The sequence below is a fragment of the Neospora caninum genome, chromosome XI (assembly GCF_000208865.1).
Source record: "Neospora caninum Liverpool complete genome, chromosome XI".
Lineage (NCBI taxonomy): Eukaryota > Apicomplexa > Conoidasida > Eucoccidiorida > Sarcocystidae > Neospora > Neospora caninum.
In genome coordinates, this window is record NC_018397.1 from 3,059,719 (window position 1) to 3,082,317 (window position 22,599).

At 53.8% G+C, this 22,599-nt stretch overlaps 3 protein-coding genes across 3 annotated transcripts; 2 read left to right on the forward strand and 1 right to left on the reverse strand.

Moving 5' to 3' along the window:
- Window positions 1-1,399: 1,399 nt before the first annotated feature.
- On the forward strand, window positions 1,400-1,981 carry NCLIV_056680 (hypothetical protein; the record flags this gene model as incomplete). The annotated part of the gene is made up of 1 exon (XM_003885223.1): window positions 1,400-1,981. The coding sequence occupies one exon, from the start codon at window positions 1,400-1,402 to the stop codon at window positions 1,979-1,981; it is 582 nt and encodes a 193-aa protein (XP_003885272.1).
- A 3,405-nt stretch (window positions 1,982-5,386) lies between these two features.
- On the reverse strand, window positions 5,387-8,400 carry NCLIV_056690 (hypothetical protein; the record flags this gene model as incomplete). The annotated part of the gene is made up of 6 exons (XM_003885224.1): window positions 5,387-5,667; window positions 6,064-6,147; window positions 6,584-6,687; window positions 7,229-7,400; window positions 7,637-7,738; window positions 8,283-8,400. 6 exons carry the CDS (start codon window positions 8,398-8,400, stop codon window positions 5,387-5,389), a joined length of 861 nt encoding a protein of 286 aa, XP_003885273.1.
- A 4,326-nt stretch (window positions 8,401-12,726) lies between these two features.
- On the forward strand, window positions 12,727-22,575 carry NCLIV_056700 (26S proteasome regulatory subunit rpn1, related; the record flags this gene model as incomplete). Its single annotated transcript, XM_003885225.1, has 15 exons — window positions 12,727-12,750; window positions 13,467-13,568; window positions 14,102-14,171; window positions 14,780-14,934; window positions 15,468-15,548; window positions 16,005-16,971; window positions 17,218-17,373; window positions 18,123-18,316; window positions 18,596-18,728; window positions 19,145-19,650; window positions 20,244-20,421; window positions 20,993-21,072; window positions 21,401-21,552; window positions 21,936-22,312; window positions 22,496-22,575. 15 exons carry the CDS (start codon window positions 12,727-12,729, stop codon window positions 22,573-22,575), a joined length of 3,255 nt encoding a protein of 1,084 aa, XP_003885274.1.
- Window positions 22,576-22,599: the final 24 nt, after the last annotated feature.

Consider the following 22,599-nt stretch of genomic DNA (forward strand, 5'->3'; position numbering starts at 1 on the left):
CGCGTCCTGGTCAAGAAATATGGATTTCACGTATCTCATACTGTACGTTACAGAGTGACGGTCACCAAAGAATGCCGAGGTAGGTGGTTCTCATATTACTGTTGGGTAGCGGCCCCAACTTACCCCAGGCCCCTGGGCTTGTTGTGACACCATACAGCAATTCCTTTGCGTAGGCAATCAGTTGTGCACTAGAACTCTGATTCCCCTGAACGTGTATGCGCGGCGTACAGGGAACCGCATGCGTGTTATCCTATCTAGTGCGATATCTACTCCCACCCCGTTTGATTTTGCAGGCAAAACGAGCGTCCCTGCGTTCTTGCCGCCTGAATACGGCTATGTTTGCCCGGTGGCAAATCGCCTAAGGTGGCTGTTCAATCCGAATCACACCCCTATCTTCCTTCGAAAGCAACAGCACACACATACGAAGAATCTCTGCCGAAGGACAACCGGCCAAAGCTGATGATGCCAAGCAGGAGTGACCCTCAATTGACCCCCGAATTGCCGGCTTGACTTGTTTGGGCACGACTGGCAGACTTCCAGAACTAACGGAGGAGTGACTCGACAACAACCACTAAAGACGTAGGAAAGCATCAACCCGCGGGTGTATTTTGTATTTCATCGCTCAGGCGGCGAGGAAACGCGCGTAACATGTGCCGAGTATGTGCTTTATAATCTGCGCTGTGTCTGAACGCGCTGCCGCACGGACCCCGGTTTCCCTCGGGGCCATTCCTTGAATATTTAGTAAAAACGAGGAATCTCCACTAAAACACATGTTCGCCCAACTGATGGGCTACGGCTGCCCTAGGGGTCGTTTTCGGTGGATGGACCCGTTGGTGTAAGAAGGCTGTTTTCTTTTCCCCAGTGGAGTGACTCTTTTGAGGACATTTACGCGGCGTGGACGTGGGAACAGTCCTACTGATTTTGGCCCTTTTTTAAGCCGGAGGGGACGTTGTCCACGAATCTGCCTCGAGAGAGGCCTGCGGAGTCTCGAAAATAAGCCGATGCTCGAGAGTTGCATGCGAGTGGGCTGGGGACTTTTGCGGGCAGTTGTGGAATGCCAGGAGGGCGGGGCATCCTACTTCTCGCGTTATCCCGTGGAGGATTGTCGGAAAACGGCGAAGCAAGTTTGGGTTTTCCTTGCGGTTCACTCGCACAGTCGGGCAATAGTGTGCTTTTGTGTGGATTGTGGAACGGCTGCCGACGCCCTTTGTTTTTTGGCGCCCCTCTGTGCTCTCCCCACGCTCCCGTCGCGCATGTCTCTTCGTCGTGCTGCCGCATAGTTCCCGCACTCGACAGGGGCGTGGTTCCTGTGTAGAACGCTGAGTGGTGACAAGAGCAAGATCTTTGTTGCTCGTTTCCACAGTTTACCTCTTCGTTTTCGCTTTCTTCTCCAGTAAAGATGGCGCCGACCGCAGCAGCAGTGGCAAAGAAGAGGTTGAGGGCCCGCAAGCCCAAGCGGCAGCTGTACAAGTCGCCAGCAGGGGCGGCGAAAAGAATGGCGAAACTCCGATCGTCAATCACTCCGGGCACCGTTTTGATTCTCCTTTCTGGAGGCCACCGCGGCAAGCGCGTCGTCTTTTTGAAGCAACTGTCGCCGTCCGGACTGTTACTGGTTACCGGTCCGTTCAAGGTGAACGGCGTGCCGCTGCGCCGGGTCAATCAGCGTTACGTCATTGCCACCAGCACAAAGGTCGATATCTCCGGAGTTGATGTGTCGAGCATCAAGGACGAGCAGTTCGGCGCCTCCAAGAAGGAGAAGTTCGCGGAGCGCAAGCTGAGGAAGAAGCAAGATGAGGGAATGTTCGTGCAGCAAAGCGACAACAAGGCCAAGCAGGCTCTCCCCGCGCAATTCAAACAACTTCAAGACTCGGTCGACAAGGCACTGCTTGCTTCGCTTAGCAAGGACAAGCTGCTTACTCAGTACTTGAAGACACGCTTTACTCTCCGGGGCTCGATGCGCCCCCACGAGATCAAATTCTAATCGAGACCCGCGAAGGTGTGGTACAGCCTCTTGCGTGGAGCAACTGGAGTTCCTCATAACAGAAGGCGAATGGAGAGCAACTTGGGGGCTAGTGGTTAACCGCAGGCTTCCCTTTGTGCGCCGGAGAACGAGACCTACGCGCGGGGGTTTCGGTGTTACACGAGCGTCAGGTTGGCAGCCGTTGCAGGGGAGAGAGACTGGGTCTGAACACAAGATGTAAAGTTTGTCCTTGGCGGGTCCGCTGGGGACGACAGTGAGGACGAGGGCAGGGAGCAGGGCTGTTCCTGCTGGCGCGAAGCGTCAGCTGGCCAGCCGCGCGATGGGGGGGGGGAGGCATCACAGTCTGACGACTCTGCATGGTTTATTACGTCTTTCGTAACAACCGAAAACTCTGACGTGGAACTCATTCTTGGTGACTCTCTCTCAGGTTCCCCTCGTCTCTCTTGTTCTGAGGAAGTGCCTGAGAGATTCCGTTCCAGCCGACACCCCGCTGTGGCGAGGACCGCGAGACTGCTCGGTTGGAGTGAGCCAAAACAGATCGTGGGAATTGACTACGCGTGGACAATGCATTTTCAGACAGCTGTAGAACGATACAGAGATGATGCAGACGCGGATTCACCTTTTGCTGACATCGAAGCAGCAACCGTATTGTCGCCGGCCGTGCGCACTTCACAGCGCACCGTCGGTCGGTATCTAGATGTCTGAGCGTCTCTTCACAAGAGTAGCTTCCTCACAAACTGGTTCCCCTTTGAGCGGTACGCGGTACACTTTTAACACTCGAATCGAGTTGCGACTCCCTTCGCTGAAAAGAACAACCGAGACTACGCTCTTCACACTGGATGTGCTTAAAGGTTATCGGCGAGGCATTGGTGATAGACCTTGGGAAAAAGAGTAGGCAGTTCCAACGCAGTCGGAAGTTCCATGTGTCTGCATATACGTAGCCGGAAGTGTGCATTGTATGCTCGCTTTCTTGCCGAGGCCATGAATCCATGTCGAGCCTGTATGCCGACAAGGCGAGTTGACGCTCAGAGAAGAAAAGCGTGAACACGTTAAGCGGAACGTGAACGTGCACTACAATCGGCGAAGAATTCGCCGCGCGGCACCGGTTGCTACCAGTATCCACGAATTTAGAAAGTTCTATTTGATGGTGAAAGTATCTTCGTTGATCACACTCTGACGTCCGCCCCGGAAACCCTTTCAGTTGCTCTCTCCCTCTGTGCAGAAGGAGCACAGATTCCGCACGGCAACGACGGAAGCCTCAGTCGTCCCCAGAAGGCTGCAGAAAAACAAAATACGCGTTCCTTCTGTACACCTCTAAAAACGTCACCAAACTTCTCATTTGCGTCGCAGTGTGTCCCTGTTCCATTCCGCAGTGAAAGCAAAAACAGGGCGTTACGGGGAGAAGTCACCTTCCCCGACACCAGCAAAAACCAAAAGCCGCGCGAAACATCTGTGCACACGCACGTGTGACGATTTTTGCCCTATATGTAAATAGATAGATACATTCTCGAATGAACACGAGTAAACGCATCGTCACCCCTTGAGAATAACCACCATTCGGAGAAAGGAAAAAAGATTGTAGCGGATGATACCGCCGGGAGCAGACAGAAAGAAAATCGCACGTGGCGCAGAAACGAAGGCGCGAGACATTCCCGAAACGGCGAAGAAGATGTGCCAGAAAGAAGCAAGGGCCAACACACGAATCAAGCATATCAATGGAGATCCGTGTCCCTTTGACTTGCTCTCACGCGTTCATACCAGGAGGGATCGGATTCCAATATCTTCCCTCTTCCTGACGAGAAGGGAAACACTATCAGCTAGGCATACACACACACACACGCGACAGCGGCGGCAGAAAACGCTGTTGAATATGGAGATAAAAGCATGCAACTGCGGTGTTCTATCCACAAGTTACATCGCCTCAGCAGCAAGTTCCACAAGAAATTTGATGTTCCGCTGGACCGTGTCCTGCAAACCGGTTCCCGCCGTTCATTTTGTCCATTTTTAATTCAATCTCTCTGACTAGCCTCGGATACATGGACTACGTACACCTGTGTCGCTTCGCCACAAGATCCCGACCATCACATGCATGGGAAAAGGGACGTTCTAGGAAAGGTGGGCATTGCTTTCGCGCGTGTCTCGTTGACTCCCAAACCTAAACGGTCGGACACACGGGAAACCATCTGCTATCGGAACATGCGAGAATCGCCCTACACATGCGCAGGTACATCTTTTCCGTTGATCGCTCGAGTGGGCACCTTCAATGCAGGAGGCGTCGACTCCACACACCCCAAAGTCGAAGAAATCCCAGGCAGTCTGCCCGTCCACATTCACACACGAGCGAGAGTCTCACGGCAAGGTGATCACGTCTCTCTGCTGAAGCCCCACAAACACGTATGTCTATATGTGCACGGTGTAACGCCTTCGTTTGCAGGTCCGTGCTGCGGGAAGTCTCTATGCATTGCTGCAGCACACTTTCAGAAAAGCGCCGGAGAATTCAGTCTCTTCTCTGCGCAAGACGGCATCACTGAAAAATCAGTCCCTTCTTCACACACTGGATCTACAGAACCCCGCGTCAAGATCCGTTCCCTCTTGTGCGCGCCGTCAGCATCCACTCAACAGCGACGCTCGCCTTTGCTTCCTCGCGAGGGAAAACACGACGCCGCGCGTCCCCGCATGCTTTTTCCCCCGCTTGTGCGCGGCGTCCAAAAAAGTCCCTCCTGGCTGCCGCCTGGCTGTACCTCTACACGACAGACGGGCCGATCCCTCGTCTGCTGACCGGGAAAAAGAATCTTGCCGTACACCTTTCCTAGTGATACACAATTGACCGCGAGTGACTGTGGCGAGAGGAAGACGGAAGTTGTACGCGGCGGACTTGACCTGTCCCGTCGTCTTCTTCTTGTGTCACGGATCGATGGACGGTGCCTGTGTGCGTGCGCGCATATCGCATTGACGCGAAGCAGAGACAAGGCCAAACGGCCGCGTATACCGCCAGAGACACTCTCGAAGCACGACGCCGAGCGCAAAGAAGAAAAAACAGGCGCAATCCACTGGGCGATCACAAGGCCAAAAAAAAACAGACGCCGCAGTCTGGTCCACAAGCGTGATGCGACCACAACCGGCGAAAGGCACGCCGCCATCGCTGCACTCTACCACGAACGCAAAGGCGCCCGCACGCTGGAAACTGAAGACACAATGGGGGGGCAAGAGGTCGCCCGAAGCGCGGAGGCGAAGCACCAAGTATGAGAGCCTCTCTTTGTTCCCACAGCACACCGAACCTCAGGAAATAAGGCTACGGACAACACAGAGCAAACAACACACTTGCTGATCCCTGATCACACAAACTCTATCCAGAGACGCACGCACGACGAACACGCCTATCGACGTGCGCCGAGAGGTGGATGCTCAGATGTCGCCAGATTTACAGTAGACCTGCAGAATGAAGTCGTTCTTCCGCTGTAGCGGATTTCTCTGTGCGTTTGCACGGGCAAACTTACCATCTGGCTGGGTCACAACCTCCTCTGTAACCGTTACCCGCCGCCCGTTCACGATGCGAGTTGAAGTCGACGTCGACCGGCTGATGCCTCCTGGACCAGTTCGCGAGGAGCTGCTGGACGAGACAAAAGAGCTGCGGCTCATGTGGGAGGGACCGAAGGCAGGGCTTGAAAAGGAGTGCACGAAGCTCCCTGCAGAGAGTCACGGAAGCGCACACGAAAAGAAGGCCTTTGCAAGCAGACACCTAACAGAAACGACGCACGAGAACACGTCTCCACGAAAAACACATCCAGAGAGGAATGCACCTCGACGTTCTGCTATCTTCATGCCTCAAGCTCGTTTCTAGCCTCCTCGAGCTTCGCATGTGCATACACACGGCTGCGCCTGAGGCCTTTGCTCCTCGAGGACACAGAGCTACCGAGAACGGCATTGCGGGTTTTCCAGCACCAAAACGCAAGACGATTGGAGCATCGCAGGGGTGTAAGAGAACGGGGTACCCCTGACCACAACAGCGACAACGGAAGACAGCCACGTCCCCCCCCAAAGTCTGCCGAACACCCCCCTCCCTTCCCTTGCATGCGCCTCACCGCCGAACGGATCCCCTCCGAAAAAATCTGCGAAGGGGTCTCCACCAAACAAGCTTGCGGAGAGGCTTCCATGCCCACGACGCACTGCAGATCGGCAAAGAGCAGAGAACACAGGGAAGGCATCGTGAGAAAGAGTATGCCTTTCCCTGGGCATGCACGCACGCCGAAGAAATACGCGACAGAGCTGGAGCTATAGGGGAAGGCCGAACGGACAGCGGCGAATGCTCGACATGAGCGGTGTCGAAAAACACCGCGAAATCGCGTCATGTCAACAGAAGGGAAATTGACGGAAACGGCAACTGTCGACTCCGTCCTTTACGCTTGAAATTCTTGTCCTTGTAAGTGGAAGACAAACCCAGGACAAGACGCGTGGTGACTCAGAGATCTGGCAGTCTGTCGCTTCTGTGCTTCTGAGTCTTTTCCCTCAACAGATATTCGGTCGGGCAGGACAAGGTGAAAGTCTAGGCTTTCAGTTCGCGATACTTCCTCTGGGAATCCCGGCGACACACACTCGACTTACTTGCACCACCGTGCCTGGAGGAATGCCCAGCGCGAGCCAAACCAGAAGGGCCGAGGCCGAAATCTTGGCTGACCGTGTGGAAAAGATCATCACCGAACGGTCCTCTGCAGACATCGGCAAACAGTTTTTCACCAGCAGAACAACACTCCGTCTCTGTTCAGTCAGCTTGCTTGGTGTACCAGCATCCCCCACTCGACCGCAGGTGTACGTACACGGGGAGACTATTTTCGGTGTTTGCACGCAAAAAATTCGCGGCCACGCTCTCGCACTCAACCTCTCCTATTGAGCTCGAGTCTCACATGAGGCCCTTTTACAGAGCAGCTTTTCTGGGGACGCAGACGCTTGCATGCACGTGTACGAAAACGTAGGCGTGCACCCACGTGGAACACGGACAATCTAGAAACGCATTCCGTAAGTACTCGTTTCTCCGCATTTGAAGGGAAATACTACCGAAATGGGTAAACACCACACACCCGAAAATTCCAAGACATTTTACACGAAGAAGATGACACAGACGGCAGTGCACACGTTTCCGTGTACGTACATGTGCGCCTCCCACGTAAACATATATACACATAGTGCGAATTCATCCGCGTAATCCTACGAATACGTGGATAGACATCTGTGTGAGGCAAACACACTTACCCCGGGCCGAATGCCATCTCGAAAATACGCTGGGCATCGGCGAAATGGAAATTGCGGTGGAAGCGTTCGAATTCTGCGGCGGCCGCAGCGGCCTCCGCCTCTGCTTGCGCCGCCGAGTATCTGCTGCTCGTTCGTCTCGCGCGAGAACGGTGCACGCCGAAGTCGTCCGAAACTGCGCGGAGGGCGGAGCCGCAGACAGCGCGACACATGAATGTGCAAAAGCCCAGGCACAGTGAAGAGTGCACTAGACGCTGGGTTCGGAACTGACAAGACAGAAACAATAGCGCTGTCCGCGACGGAAAAAGGAGAGAAACAGAAAGTCTGAGAAACCGCCCTCGACAGAGGCATCCATCCGGGCGGGAACACACAAAGTGTAGCAAAGTCTCAGCGACGTCCACCAGCGCTTACGGTCGTATCTCCGGCGCTTCTCGGGATCAGACAGGACCTCGTAGGCTTCGGAAATCTCTTTGAAACGCGCCGTCGCTTCATCCTTTTTGTCTATGTTCTTATCTGCACGGTAGCGGACGCAAACAATAGGCACCACCGGTGTCAGCTATAAACCGTGATGAACGTGACGCCGCGAGCATCTCTCCCCCTATCTGGTGTATATACACGTCCGACCAGAACAAATAGGAGGCGCTCTCTTCCGACAGGAGAAGCTGGAAGCGTGGGTCCATCCACATATGTCAGGTTCCTCCATTTCCGTGTTTTTCCCCGCGGAAAGATCCAACCCCTTCGAACAGCCGGCTCCTTTTCGATGCAGGAGGCAGCCAAAGTCTAAGGGGAACATTTTCCCAGTTTCCCCCTTCTCGTGGCAACAGGGATCCAAAGCCACGCCAGATCGCTGCCATTCCTTTTCTTCCAAGATTCCATTTGTCCGGCGTCAGTTGTAGAATCCATCTGGCTCTGACGCCAGCACCAGCATCGAACCATTGGTAAGTCCACGCCAAATTCGGAGGAAACACGGGCTTCCATTGACGAACTTTACGAGGAAACCCGTTTCCTTTAGCTTATGAATCGAGCGAAATGGCCGGCACAGAAAGCCACAACATACCTGGGTGCCATCTGATTGCCAGCTTCCTGTAGCTTTTCTTGATTTCGTCTGCCGTCGCGGTCTTCGCGACACCCAAGACCTCGTAGTAGCAACGAGGGGGTGTGTAATGCGAGCTCATTGTGGCTAGAACTGTGCGATCTTCGTCCAGAAGCTCAAAACGTTAAAAAACAAGGTTTCCGGGTTGACAGCCTGGAGGAAAAAGCTGAGGCGCGCAAGAGGCAAACAGCAAGGCGGGTACCGAGCAAAATAACGGCGGCCGAGCGCCGCAAACTTCAAAAGGCGCCGCGATGATGAGTAGCAGAAAGGCCGGAACCCAAAAAACTTTTTAGCGACGACGACGGGAGAAAGACAAAGCCGGGCAGCCAGCGAATTTGGAACGCCAGAAGGGGAGAGAGTCACAGGACAGTGACAACCAAAACCCACATGCAACAAAGAACGCGAGGGCTTCCGGCGGGAAAAAGGACTTGCTACCCGAATTTGCTCCTCCTCGACGGGCAAACAGCATTTTCGCGTGACGAACGCTGACTTGCTCTCTAACTGCTTGAGAAAAGAACCGAGAGAAGAAGAGCCGCGTCCCATCATCTACGGGAAATCACTCGCAAAGACGCTGCGTGCGCGCTGTCGCTGCGTCCGTTTCATCGTCCTCGACGTTCCTTTTTATCTGTACTTTTTTCATCAAAATATGGTATGCGTCAAGCGTTGTTTCCATAGGGAACGTACCGACGTTTTTTGTCTGCCAACAAGAACTGAGTTGCTGTAGAGAGCACTCGGCCCTCTGGTTGACATTTCCATCTCGATACAGGCCAGTGGTTCACGATGTACATGCCGCCAACGTTTTTTATCACGTGTCTGTGCCAAGTTTGAGTTCGTTCTAGACTGGATATAGAGCGAAGTCTCCGTGCTCTTTCGAAGGGTTATGGGGTGGAGGAATAAAGCTCAGGAGCTTTTTCGGAACGTCGAAAATCTCATCGACTCTGAGGAGGTGCTTGTCAGCTCAAAAACGTACGGGAAACACGAGAACCAGCCTGATTTGGATTATGGTAAAACAAATGGATTCAGGAGACAAGGATGCGCAAGGGGCCAGCAGTAGGACATGGATAGTGCCTGCTGTTTATAGTGTCAACACGTTCCACAGTAAACACCTGCTGTAGGTTGTTGTGTGATTGAAAAGTATCCGACGACTGTTTTATATTCAACTTGAGAAAAAAACAGTGGTGCTCCGCGGATATACGGCCCTCAGTGGACATGTCCACTTTTCTTACCTTAAGGGCCGCGTGAAGTTCAGCGTCTGCACTAACGACTTGAACGGCAAAAATTGTGAGATATACGAACGGTTTGCGAAGGAAAAAGATAACCATACTAGCACAAGTGTCCGTAGGTGTGCGAGCGTTTTGATGCACCAATGTATTTGAACCAGCGTGGCAGGCGTAGTATCAGGAAAGCATTAGCGTTTCAAGTTCCCTGAAGGATTGAAACGCAAAACGTAGTCGGTTTTCAGGACCAAGCACCGCCGTACAGGACAATGCCACGGACCACCGGTGAACTTTTACTTGTGTGATTCCATAGTAGGTTGAGTTGCAATCATCATAACGACGAGGTAACGCTTGAGCCCAGCCACACCAGCTCGCCGCCTCAAGCGCCTTCGCTTTCCTCTCCTCGGTGGCAAGGAAACCCACTGGAGGAAGGACCATGCAGTTAGGAACACAACGCTACGGCACACTAGATACGGTGGAATTTGAGGAGCTGCTTTGTTGGACGGCTCGTCTTCGCCAGTGTGAGACTGGACCCGCCGATGAACACGATCACACGTCCTTCAAACTTTTGTTGTTGCTGAAATCCTGGGTGCAAAATCCACTGCCGCAAAACGGATATGGTCACTATAGAACGAATTTGACGCAAAACGCATCCTTTCAGAAAGCTCTTGAAATTATTCGCACTCGTTTCCTCGCAGCCCAAAAAGTAGGATTTCCTCGGTTTGCTGCTGGATTGGGTCTTCTACGCGTGTCCCGGTCAGCCGGAACTTATTAAACTTCTTGCTGTTAACCTCCGTATTTCCTTCTCAAGTCCAACATAGCCATGCTCCTTCAATGTTGCGCCTGCGACGAACTTGCTCAATCGCTGAGCGATCCGGAGACCAGCATGACAGAGAATTTTACCTTCATTTACTTTTTCTAAATCATATTTTAACTATCTCGTTGCTATCCCTGAAAATCCTACGAAGGCCGACGTCAGTTTGCTCTTTTTTTCACAGAAGATTCGTGGAGCTGAAGTGGGAACCCCGTCGACTCGGCGCAGCTGGCACCCATCGGCTCTGGTGCCATGCCAGTCTCCTCATAACAGAATTTTTTTAGTACGGAACGTATGCAGTAAACACATAACGAAACACTGCATCCCCAAATACGCTCATCATTGGACAGCACTAAGGCACCCCAAACTCCAGGCTCACTATTACTGGAGCGAGACTTTCAACGTTGGAACACTGTGTCCTGAACAGGACGTGAAAACAGCAATAAACCTGCTTAACCGTTAGATGCCACAGCTGTACCATCTGGCATTTTGGTGCGTAGCCGTTGTTACTGCCAGGCGATGATATGTACGCGTACTCACCCGCATGTGCTCCTCAAGGACTCGTTAACGTCGCGCGCTACTGCGTTGTCACCGTTGGTAGAAACAACAGTAGAAAATTCAATGGTGGGATGTCGCCTTGAGACGGGGAAGAAGACGATCAAAATCCTCTTCTGCGGCTGTTTCCGCGCTCCCTAAACGGTGACGCGTCCGCACATTCGGTGTGCTGGTACGGTTCCGTGTCCAAAACATGGCCTTCCCGGCACCCTCCGCAGAGAGGATCGCCCGAGGCTATCTCTAGAATGTAGCTAAGAGCAGAATGCCTTTTCTCGGCAGGGATTTGGGTGCTATTATGCCAGGCGGTGAAAACTAGCAGGCAGGCGACCTACGAATTCGGCGGCCTCTCTGCTCAACTTCCGTGCTTCCCCACTTCAACAAAGTTGAACCATCTTGAACTGCGAAGAACTTGAAAGTGCCGGCGTGTCAAGGCGAGTAAGGAAACGGCGAAAGGAGGTGAGGGATTCTCACCTGGTGAGTGACAGGGGAAGGCTCGGGGTTTGCCGTAGATTTACAGCGGCAGGATTCCACTAAGTTGCCGGCAAGCCATCTTTTCCGTGGATATGGACAAAGGAGCAGCGGAAGCCTGCGTCTATGGGCGACGAAATTTCTCTAACGCGTTTCTTCTTCTCTGTGCTACGTGCCAGTCCTCCCAGAGCGTTAGAGCACATCTTCTGGGGGAAGTCGGCGCGTGGCCTTTTTGTGACGGTAGTTCTCGCAGAGTGCGCTGTGACGTTACAAACGAAACCAAGTGTACCATCCGCCCCCCCGGCGACATGGTCACGCGAGGCAAAATGAGGGTCGCCAGAGATTCTTAGCACTTTTTCTTTTCTCATCCTTGTGAAAGGGAAACACCATCTGTGTGTGTTTAGTCAAATTTCGTCGGGACGCTCAGGGGAACACTTCGTTCCTTCCAGGCCTCTCTTGTCTCCTCCTCCCGGGGTTCGAAAACCCGGTGTCCTGGTGGTGGTTTCTTCGCTGCGGACCGCTTTTTCTCCTTTTTGCGGCGCATGTTGCTGCTGCGGCTCATCTGCTTCTCGGGTCTTTCGCTCACGTCTTTGTCCTCTTTCGCCGTTTTCTTCTTTTTTCCTCCGTCTTCCTCTGAGCCTTCTTCGTGTTCCGCCTGCGGCAGAGTCTGTGTGCCCCAAAATTTGGCAAACGCCTGCGCCCGGTCAGCCCTTGCACATCAACTGCTGCAGCTGTTCTTTGGCGTCCTCTCGAAAAAAGGGAGCACAGCCACTGCGCTTTTCTTGGTGTACGGCACCAGCAGTCTCTCATCTTCTCGTGTTTGTCTTTTCCCAGTTCTTCTTGCTGGTGGCTGCAGGAAGACAGAGACTTCACTCGCCCGTCCACTGCGCAGGCGACGTCTGTCGCTGTTCAGGAACCCGCTGGGAGGCACTGCTCAGCTGGTCCTCTTTGCCCAACGCTTTGACGGCTGAACCGAAAAATTCGAACTGAGGTAGAGTGACTGAACGGGAAAAGGATTCAGCGGGTGCGCTTGCTTCCCGTCGAGGCGCCGCGCCTTCTCTTTGAAAAAGGCACCGCAGTCGGTAACTCGTTGCATGCGGGCCTTCACACACACTGCGATCTACTGACATTTTGCTGGCCGTTTTTCTGGGCCAGCAGGGAGGACACACAATCTCACAGATGATCAACGGTACTGGAAGGTCTTCTGCCCTCCAGAGCAAAGACAGTCTTTTGCCAGTCCTCATCTTTCGCTCTCGGGGTTCCTTGCGTGTGCGCGCGCGCGACAGTCGTTGCGTTTTGACCCGACGCGCAGCGTCTGTACACTCGAGTCCAGTTTTCTGCTTTTCCTCTCACCATGGCGAATGACGAGGACAAGAAGGTAGGCCACCTTTCCGCCGTTCTTTCCTGCTCGCTCCTCTCTGACCCTTACGGACCGATGCCCGTTTTCGTGTAGAGCACTGTAATTCGGCAGACACAGAGGCGATTTCCTCTCCTCAGAGGCGCCTCTCTCTTCGAACAAAACGAGTTCTTACGCACGTATTGGCCGTTCTCTTTTCCGCGTGGCCTTGCGTGATTCTGCCGTCGGCCATGCTGCGATGCACTCATTGTGATACGTCACCGTACGCAGGAATCGAGGTCTTTTTTAGAGTCTCTTTTTTCCCGAGGGTCCACACGTGTTTACTGTGTACTGGACAAGACATGTACGCTTGCATGTACATATGAGTTCTTTTCCCTGTCTTAAGCCTTTTTACCGGTGTTCCTGTGTCTTTTTCTCCGCTCACGGAAGGCGATCCGTGTGCATGTCCACCCTTCTGCCTGCGGATGTGTTTGCCGTTGTGAATCCCCACCCCCACAAAACTTCTCGGGTATACCGCTGCTTTTTTTGCTCGCGCTTATACTTGAGACTTCCCTCGAAGACCGGGGCCGTTTACACCCGGTACTTATACTCATGTAGATATATATATCTATATGCAGAGATACGCATATCATGCATATATCCGCATGCATCTGTGTGACAGACAACTGCACGCCTCTTCTTTCTTCTCCCTTCAAATTCGACACTCGAAAGTTGCCTTCCTGCGTGTCTCTCTCCAGCTCGTGACGATCCAGGCGGCGGCCAAAGACCCTGCGCAAACAGGAAAGGAAGGGAAGAAGGAGAAAGATGGCGACAAGAAGAAGAAAGTCGATGACGAACTGGTACGCGCGCGTTCTCTCTTCTTTCCTCTCCCTCGACTGTCTCTTCTCATGTTTGTTTGAAATACCACAAGGACGCGCGAAATACACCACCACTTGGCATGGGAGCGAACGGACAGAAAGAGAAGTGGGATCTAGATGGCGGGAGTGAGAATCCATCTTTTTCTAGCTGAGTTTCCCGATGGTTCCCTCTTAGTGCATCCTCGCTCTTGACAGCACGGCAAGATCAGACGCTGCTTTCCTCGTGTGGGCAAGAACGAGGGCACTCGAATGCGAAGGAGTCACGTGCTTCTGGTCTCCTTTTTCGCTGCTCACTGATTTCTCTCCGCCGTTGCATCTAGGTATATCGGCTCGCCTTGCTCTCCTCCATTGCAGTCATATATATATATATATATATACATATAGGTCTATTTTTCTGTGCATTCGTGTGTATGCACTTTTACTTTGAGTTTATACGCGTGGTTTTGCAGGTGCACGCACGTGCATGTCCGTGTATCAAGGGCTTTTTGGTTCGCGTTGTGCCGTGTGCTATGCAGACAGAGGAAGACAAGAAGATCAAGGAGGACATCGAGCTCCTTGTTGAAAGACTGCAAGATCCGGAACCAGGTGAGCGAACGCTCAACTGCACGCAGAGAACTCGCGTTTTCCCCGCGCGACGTCCACGAGACCCGTTGAGCCTCCGCATGCAGACTGGGGAAGCGAGGATAAGGACACGTGCGGATGCTACAGCGAGATGCGGACCTGCGAAAAAGCAGCTACATGACTCGGGAAAAGTACCGCGCTTTTGTCAAAGTGTCAAGCATGGCATTCTTCGGCATTTGTTTGCATGCACTCTGCAAGCCATTGGTGCCTCGCGTAGCTGGGTCTCTCCTTCGCTCCACTGTTTTTGGTCTGTATTGTTCGCGTGTGCACGCTTCTCGCGATGAAATTCCCCGTTGTTCTGAAGCCGGTTTTTGCGTTCCGTTCTCCGTCCCGCCGTTTTTGTCCTTTCCAACTCCCTTTGGTGGTCCTCCCTCCTTTTCTGTTCCCTGTCCTCGCGGTAACTCACCCTCTGTCTCCGCACCTGTTCACCAATACTTTTGCTGCCTCCTCTTTTCCGTTCCCCTCGGACCTCTGGCTTTTTCTTGAGGTTTTCCCCCCCGTTCTTCTCTGTTCTTCGACGCGTTCGACCGCGCGCCTTTACACGGATGTTGTGCTCCTTTCCTTTTGCTCAGGCGTCGTTGCCCTCGCTCTCCAGACACTGTCTATACAGCTGAAGGCGGCCACGTCGTCGATGACGAGCGTGCCAAAGCCTCTTAAATTTCTGCGGCCTCACATTCCGGTTCTCATCGATCACTACCATCGCCTGGCGGCTGACGACGCAATCAAGGTGCGTGGGAAGAGGAAACTCCGAAACTGCGTTTCTGGTGCCTGCGGGCCCGCTGGCAGTTTACATGCTCCCGCCGTTCGCGGCGTGTCTCTGTTACTGGACGCCCTGAGTACGGAAACGGCCGGAACTGCCAAAGGGCTAGCATGTAGACATTTGTACAGCGTGTAGGGATGATCACTAATCCATATTTACATCGCTCTAGCACCCAAAAGACCCGTCCTCCTCAACACACACATTATACATATATATATATATATATATATGTATACGTGTATGCTTGTGCATTTTGTGTAGACCGACGTGTAGTCGCATGCATATCTGCTTGCATCCGAAAAGGGATGCCTGCATGTGTACGTGTCATGTGTCGAAGACGTTCAGTTGTCTTCTCTTTCGGCCTGTCTTTGTCTCGACCTCACAGCCTCCATGTACCAAGCTTGTCTCCTGTCTGCTTCGTTTCCTCCTTTCTCCATTTTTTGTCTTTGCCGTTTTCTCCTGCCTTGCTGTCCGCTCTATTCGGCGCGATCGACCCTCAGCCGGACTTCGCGATGGTCCTTGCGGTTCTCTGCACGACATGTGGAGACGGCCAGAGGCGCTCTCTGCACTTCTGCTTGGAGGTAAACGGAGAGTCTTCCAACAAAAAGACTTCACTGCATATATGTTTATGCATGCGGAGAGGACGATGTGGCATTCTGTGGTGGATTTTGGACATCAAAAAACTCGATCCCCCGATGTCTACGTCACACCCAAAGCGCGCGTGTAGATGTGTCTCTGCTTGCCTCGACGCTTCTCTCTGTCTCTCTCCCTTTGTCTCTCTCTCTCTCTCTGTCTCTCTCCCTTTGTCTCTCTCTCTCTCTCTGTCTCTGTCTCTCTGGCACTGTTTTTTCTCTGGCACAATTTGGTGTGTCTGTCTCTGCACGCTCGTCTCCACCCTTTCCTTCCCTGTTTTCTGACACTGCACGTCTCACTTTTCCGCGGCGCTGCGCCTCCTCACTTTCCTGCAAGAGTCTCTGCCTCTTTGCTGGCTCGCTTTCCTGCAAGAGTCTCTGCCTCTCTGCTGGCTCGCTTTCCAGGGCGGGTGCAAGGATATTGCGAGCTGGGGCTTTGAGTTCCTCCGCAACCTCGCGGGGGAGGTGGCTGCGGCGTACGCGGAGATCCACGGCGAAGAGAAGAAGGCGGGCGCTGTGGAAGAAGATTTGTTGGCCGAATCTTCCGCTGAGCAGCGGGAGAGTGCCTCAACCTCGGCCGATCGCCCCTCTGGGGACAAGGCACAGGAGGCGAAGGATGCGGAGGCGAAGGATGCGGGCGAGGCGAAGACGGCGCCGTCTGGGAAGAAGACATCTATGGCGCTCCAGATCTCGATGGAGGTGCCGTTGCCGACTCTCGCGCAGCTGAACCAAGTGGTGGATTTGATTGTCCCTTACTACATGGCACACAATGCGGAGTGCGACGCGATCGACTTGCTGTCGGAAGTCGAGCGCATCGAGAGCGTGGCTGCACACGTGGACGGCAACAACTTCCCGCGCGTCACGCTGTATCTTCTGGCGATGGCAAACTACGCGGCGTCGCTCGACGAGTACTCACGCTTCCTCACCGTCGCCTTCACGATCCTGTTCGATCAGAAGCAGTGGTTCGACGCCATGCGTGTGGCGTTGAAGCTGCCGAATGCAGCGACTGGGGAGAACGAGAAGATCAAGGCCGTCGTCGAGCACTGCCGCGCCGACGACCCGCTCATGGTCAAGCAGCTGGCCCTCCTCCTCGGGAGACAGGGCGTCGACTTTGACTTCGAGGACGAACAGACCCAGCGCCTGAACAGCGGCGAGGAACTGTCCAACTTCTTCCTCCTCCTCGCCAAGGAAATGGATGTGCTGGAACCAAAGGCCCCCGAAGACGTGTACAAAACCCACTTGGAAGACCCCGCCTCGAGCCGCAGGGGCGCGACGGGCGCTCTCGACAGCGCAAAACAAAACCTCGCATCGACCTTCGTCAACGCCTTCGTCAACGCCGGATCCTGCAAAGACAAACTCATGCTCGCCGATGGTACGGGACAGAAAAGAGTTAGAAAGAGACACAGAGGGCGGCAACGAGCACAAGAAGGAGGTTATGGAGGAAAGAGAGAGAAACGGAGAAAGAAATGCGGGCAAGAGAGTTAGTGGAATTCAGAAAGTCGCTTGCGTGTGGGGACAGAGATTGTTCACAAACCGCAATTTCCCTTCTGGTCTTTCGGTCGGCGTTCCGTCCCAGCTCCTTTCCGCTGCGGGGCTCTGACTGCTCGCTTCTCTTCAGGAGGTTCCTGGCTGTACAAGAACAAAGATCATGGGATGATCTCTGCGGCAGCTTCTCTGGGGGCGATTCTTCTGTGGAACGTCGACGAGGGATTGTCGCACCTGGACAAATACCAGTACTCCTCAGACGCGAACATCAAGGCAGGCGCCCTCCTGGGTAAGCAGGCCGACGGCAGAGAGACGCTGCCTGCGGGGCATCTGAAGACACGGGACGGTCTCACAGCTTCCTTCGCACGTTCCCACTCAGCGCTTCAGCCACGCGCGGCCTCAAATGGAACCCTAGGGGGACACTGCCCTTCTCGCTGATGGCGCGCGTCTGTCTCCGTGGATCGCGGGGCGAGGTGTCTCCGCACAAAGAATGCATGCGCTTGGGGGGGGGGGGGGGCTGATTTTTTTTTTGAGCCGTGGCAACTGGGAGGGGCTACGACCTCCCTGACAGTTTCCGACGTGCACAGGCCGGAAGCTTCTCATGCGACGCGAGGGCTTCTGCCCACAAGCTGAACTTCACGTGCCTGCTTGTCTTGCACACGTATATCTCTATGTATGACTATCTCTCTACAGCTATCTCTTTACAGCTATCTATCTATCTATATCTATCTCTCTACATATCTCTATATATAATATATATGCGCTTCCTTTTGGAGTCCAACACTGGGTCGCGGAAGAGCGTTCTGCAGCGGGCGCATCTGAGGCAATTTTTCGGTAATGAAGTCTGATGCCGATTGGGGCTTGCCTCACCACACATCCAGTTCGATGAAGATTTTCGCACCGACAAAAACACCACTAAAACGAAAAGGCGCCCAAGCATGTAAACACACATCTGCCTGTATGTACATTAATATGCACAGAGAGACATAACTCTGAATGTACAGAACCACACCTTGTCTTTCTGGTGCGTTCGCTCAGGTTTCGGCGTCTTGAGCAGCAACGTGCGCCACGAGTGTGACGCAGCGTTTGCTCTCCTAAAAGACCACCTGGAAGATTCCGCCGAGGGTGGCCGCAGTGCGCCGTGCCAGAAAGTCGGGGCGGTTGTCGGCCTCGGCTGCGCGCATGCAGGCACGAAGCGCGAAGATGTCATGGAGGCTGTCACGGTCGTGATTGTAAGTCTGTTTCCTGGGCACCCGGCTTGTCTCCCGAACTTCCTGGCTTCGCGTGGGCGCTCCGTTTTCACACTCTCCGCTGTCCCTGAATCTTCTTGTCGACGTCGGTGGCGATGTCCGTATATCTGCTTGCATATTTCTGCCCCACTTTCTTTGCATAGTTGCATGCGGATCCTCCGGTCTACCTGTCCATTTATCTGCGAACAAACGCAGAGCGGATACCGAGGAACGCCAGCGTCTCCATCGTTCGGCTTATAGACGGATGTATTTTTTCCTCAGGTCGATAGTTCCCTGCCTGTCGAGTGCAGCGCCTTCGCGGCTGTCTCGCTCGGCCTCGTCTTCGTCGGCAGCTGCAACCAGGAAGCGGCGGAGGCAATTCTCACGACGCTCATTGACCGCTCGTCTGTCGAGAGTGAGCCACGCGCTGTGCAGTCCGCTTTCACGACTCGAGCTCGAGACGTTGCGACACGAAAAAACGTGCACAAACCTGCCACGACATACCCGACAGACTGTTGCCGAGACAATTCTCAGGGATACCCACCACCCTCATGTATACATATATATATATATATATATATGTATATATAAATATATATATGTTCAGTAATATATATAGTATATGTGTAGGTATCGGATGAAAATTTGAAGATATGGATAACCTGATTTTGTAGGTATGCGGGTCTGAAGCTCGTTGTGTGTCAGTCTGGTGGGCGTACGCGTGTGGGGTGTGTGTTCTTTCCGTTCTTTCGAGCGTTTCCTGTCTCCTGTTTTTTTGCGCTCCATTCGCGGGTGTCTCCTGTGTGTCCCCTGGCACGTGCGCGCTCTCAGAGGGACTGGATTCGCCGCTGTGCTGCTACTTTGCGCTGGGTTTGGGTCTTCTCTTTCTCGGCGCCCGAGAGGCCTGCGAGCCGACGCTGACTGCCCTGGAGGCGCTGGCCTCTGCGGCGCCGGCGTCGGAGCCTCAGCAGCTGCGGGCGTGTCTCCTGGCCGCCTACGCCCAACGGACGGTCGAGGGCCTCGCCTACGCCGGCAGCGGAGACGTTTTGAAGGCCCAGAAATTCTTGAGCGTCTGCAGCGAGACGCGCGACAAGCAGTACTGGAGCGCTCTGCTCGGTCCAAAGACGGGAGAGGAGGGAGAGGGCGAGAAGGAAGAGAAGGACAAAGCGACGAAGGAGACCGACGCAGCGGCGGCGCAGAGCCGAAACCCCGAAGGGTCCGCAGAAGACGACGATGAAGAAGATGGCCGCAAATTAGACCAAGCTGTCGCTGTCATGAATCTGGCGCTCCTCGCCTTCGCCGAAGATGTCGGCGCCGAAATGAGTCTCCGCATGTTGGTAAGGCACCTGTCCTAGCTACAAACATCTACCTATATGCGGAAACATATTTGGAAATGCAGGTATACTGCCCGGCTTGATGTTAAAAATCAACTTCTAGACCGACGGTCATCATGTGATGTGCCCACCACACTAGGGAACCTAGGATAGAGATGCAACCCATTGCTATCGAATATAACGGTATGCTCCTGAATGTAACGGTACAAGCTGTAAACAAAGGACTCCCATGCATAGGTATGTACGTAGATGCCTGTAGGGAAGGGGGATGGGAATGGTCTTTGTCTCCTAGACATTTTTCGTTCTCATCGTAAGGCTTTTTCTGAGCTCGGCTTCCTCTCTGTTAGGTTTTCGATTCGTCCCCCTTTCCGCATTCTGCTCCCTTTTGTCCTGGTCTTCTTTGGCGACGCCGCCCCCCGTTCTGTCCGTGTCTCCGACTCCTCCCCGCTCTTCGTCCTTTCCCGTCTCGTCTTCCGGGGTCTCTGTCTCTCATCTCGTGCTTCATCTCCTCTCGTCTTTCTTTTCTTCTCGTCTTTCTTCTCGCTTGCTGTGGCCCACCGCTCGCGTCTTTCCTCTTCTTTTCGGCGGCCTTCTAGGATCATCTGCTCCAGTACGCGGACTTGCCTCAACGCCGGGCTGTGCCTCTCGCTCTCGCGCTCCACTCGCCTTCTCGCGCCAAGCAGGGAATCATCGACACACTCTCGAAGCTGTCCCACGACGTCGATGCGGAGGTGGCCCTCAACGCAATCTTTGCCATGGGCGTTGTCGGCGCAGGTAAACCGCACGAGAAGAAACGGCAAGAAAGGGAGAAGAACAGAGACTCTTGGACCTCACTTGGAATGCATCCATTCACAGGCTTCGGCTCAGCAGCCAAAAAACAGGGGCGGTTGAAGAGATCGGCGCTCTCCACGCTGTCTCTCCGCGGGTGCATGCATCTTTTTGGTGCTCGTTTTCGCTCCAAGGCTGGGAAGCGGAGGGAAAACGCACGGAAAGGGAGACGAGAACACTCTCGAGAGAAGTGCAAGTCGTCTCTGATGCGAGGTTTTTCACGCGGTTTGCGCGCGCGTCTCGCCTTCGATAGAGAGAGTCGGAGCAAACCGCGAGGGGTTGTCCTAGGATGAGAGAAGAAACAGCAGCAGCTTTTGCCTGCCGATGCCGGCTCGAAACGTCCATTCCGGGCCGTGAGAAATCGCTGGCGAGGGCACCCGCACACTTAACAGTTAGAGCAGAGCGTTCTTCTCAGTTTCCCTCTTCTCCGCATGTTTCCCTTATATGTGTATGTGTGCGTATATCTGTTTCGTTGCATGGACGTGTCGATGCGTTTCGACGCTTTTGTTTTGCTCAGGCACAAACAACGCGCGCATCGCTGGCCTTCTCCGCTCGCTTGCTTCCTTCTACGGGAGAGATGGAAACGCCCTCTTCGTGGTAGGTCTTTCTGTGCACGGCAAATCTGCAGATCCGCAGGTCACTTTCTCCAGAGACAGGAGAATCGGCCTCGCTTTTTGCTTTTCCCGTCTCTCCCTTACTTCTGTGTCGCGGCCTTCTCGCGACTCGGTGTGTGCACACCGGTCGTTATCTGTTTCCTGGCTTTTTCTCGCCTCCCAGAGTCTCTGTCGCCTCTGCTGAGTTTCGCTCTGGACATACACCGGAACCGGAGGAACCTCTGCTTCGCCCCTCTCTTGACTGCTCGACCTTGTTCTCTCCGTTCGCCGCTGAGCGTCTCCCGTTCTGTGCGTCTGCGCGCGCCATTCAGATTCGGCTCGCCCAAGGCCTTCTCTACATGGGAAAAGGCCTCCTGACCATCAATCCTGTCCACTCGGACAGATTCCTCGTCAACAATGTTGCCCTCGGCTGTCTCTGCGTCATCATGCACACTTGCCTCCACATGCGCACGACCATTCTCGGGTGAGAAGAACTGCCCCGCGCCGCTTTTTGCAGAAACCCGTCACTGCCAACATAACCAGAGAACTCAGCTTCGCCCAGAAGACACACACCCACACACAACGGTGCCAGGACGCACATTTTCAATCCTACAGAAAATATATATATATATATATATGTATGTATATATGTAGACTTGCAAAAGTATGTGCGTCTCACAGTCTATGCTGATCTAGGTCTATGCCTGTCTGGGTGTATATACATAGGTGCATAGATACATAGCTGTCTATCTATATATGGATAGATAGGTACACGTATAAATTCGATGTATGGGCATGTGTGTGTGTGTTTGTGTGTGTGTTTGTGTGTGTGTTTGTGTGTGGTTGTGGTTGCGCGTGTTTTTTCAGGAAGTACCACTATCTTTTGTATTACCTCTTCCCGGCGATGCAGCCGCGCATGCTGTTCACTGTTGCACCGATGAGTCAGTTGCCCCAAGCCCCGTCGAGCTCCACGGAGGGCGCGTCGGCGTCTCCTGAGGAGACAGGCGGGGCGGCAGGCACAAGTGGGACTCCAGAGGCACCGGAAGAGGCGATGGGCGAGGAGAAAGAAGTGGATTTGTCTGAGGAGGAGCTGAGGATGGCGTGCCTCTCTGCGAGGGTCGGAGAGGCCGTAGACATCGTCGGACAGGTTGGGAGACAGCCGAAAACCATCACAGCTTTCCAGACGCATACGACTCCAGTTCTGCTAAGCTACAGCGAACGCGCGGAACTCGCGACTGACGAGTGTAAGTCCCCTCGACAGGAGCGAGGCGGGAGGCAGAGGAACGGCACTTTGGTTTTTTCGTGTTTTCCCGTCTTCCCCGTCAGGCTGGTTGCTGACGCTGTCTTTGAGTTGCGCGCGTTGCTCCTTTCTCTAGAAACGGCGAGAGAAGAATGCTTTGAGGCGTCTCCGTTTCGTTTGCATTCAGATGTGCCGTTGGCGAAGGTCCTCGAGGGCGTGGTCATCGTGAAGAAGAATCCCGACTTCAAGCCTGCGAAGACAGCCTGAGAGATGTGCAGAAAACAGCAAACA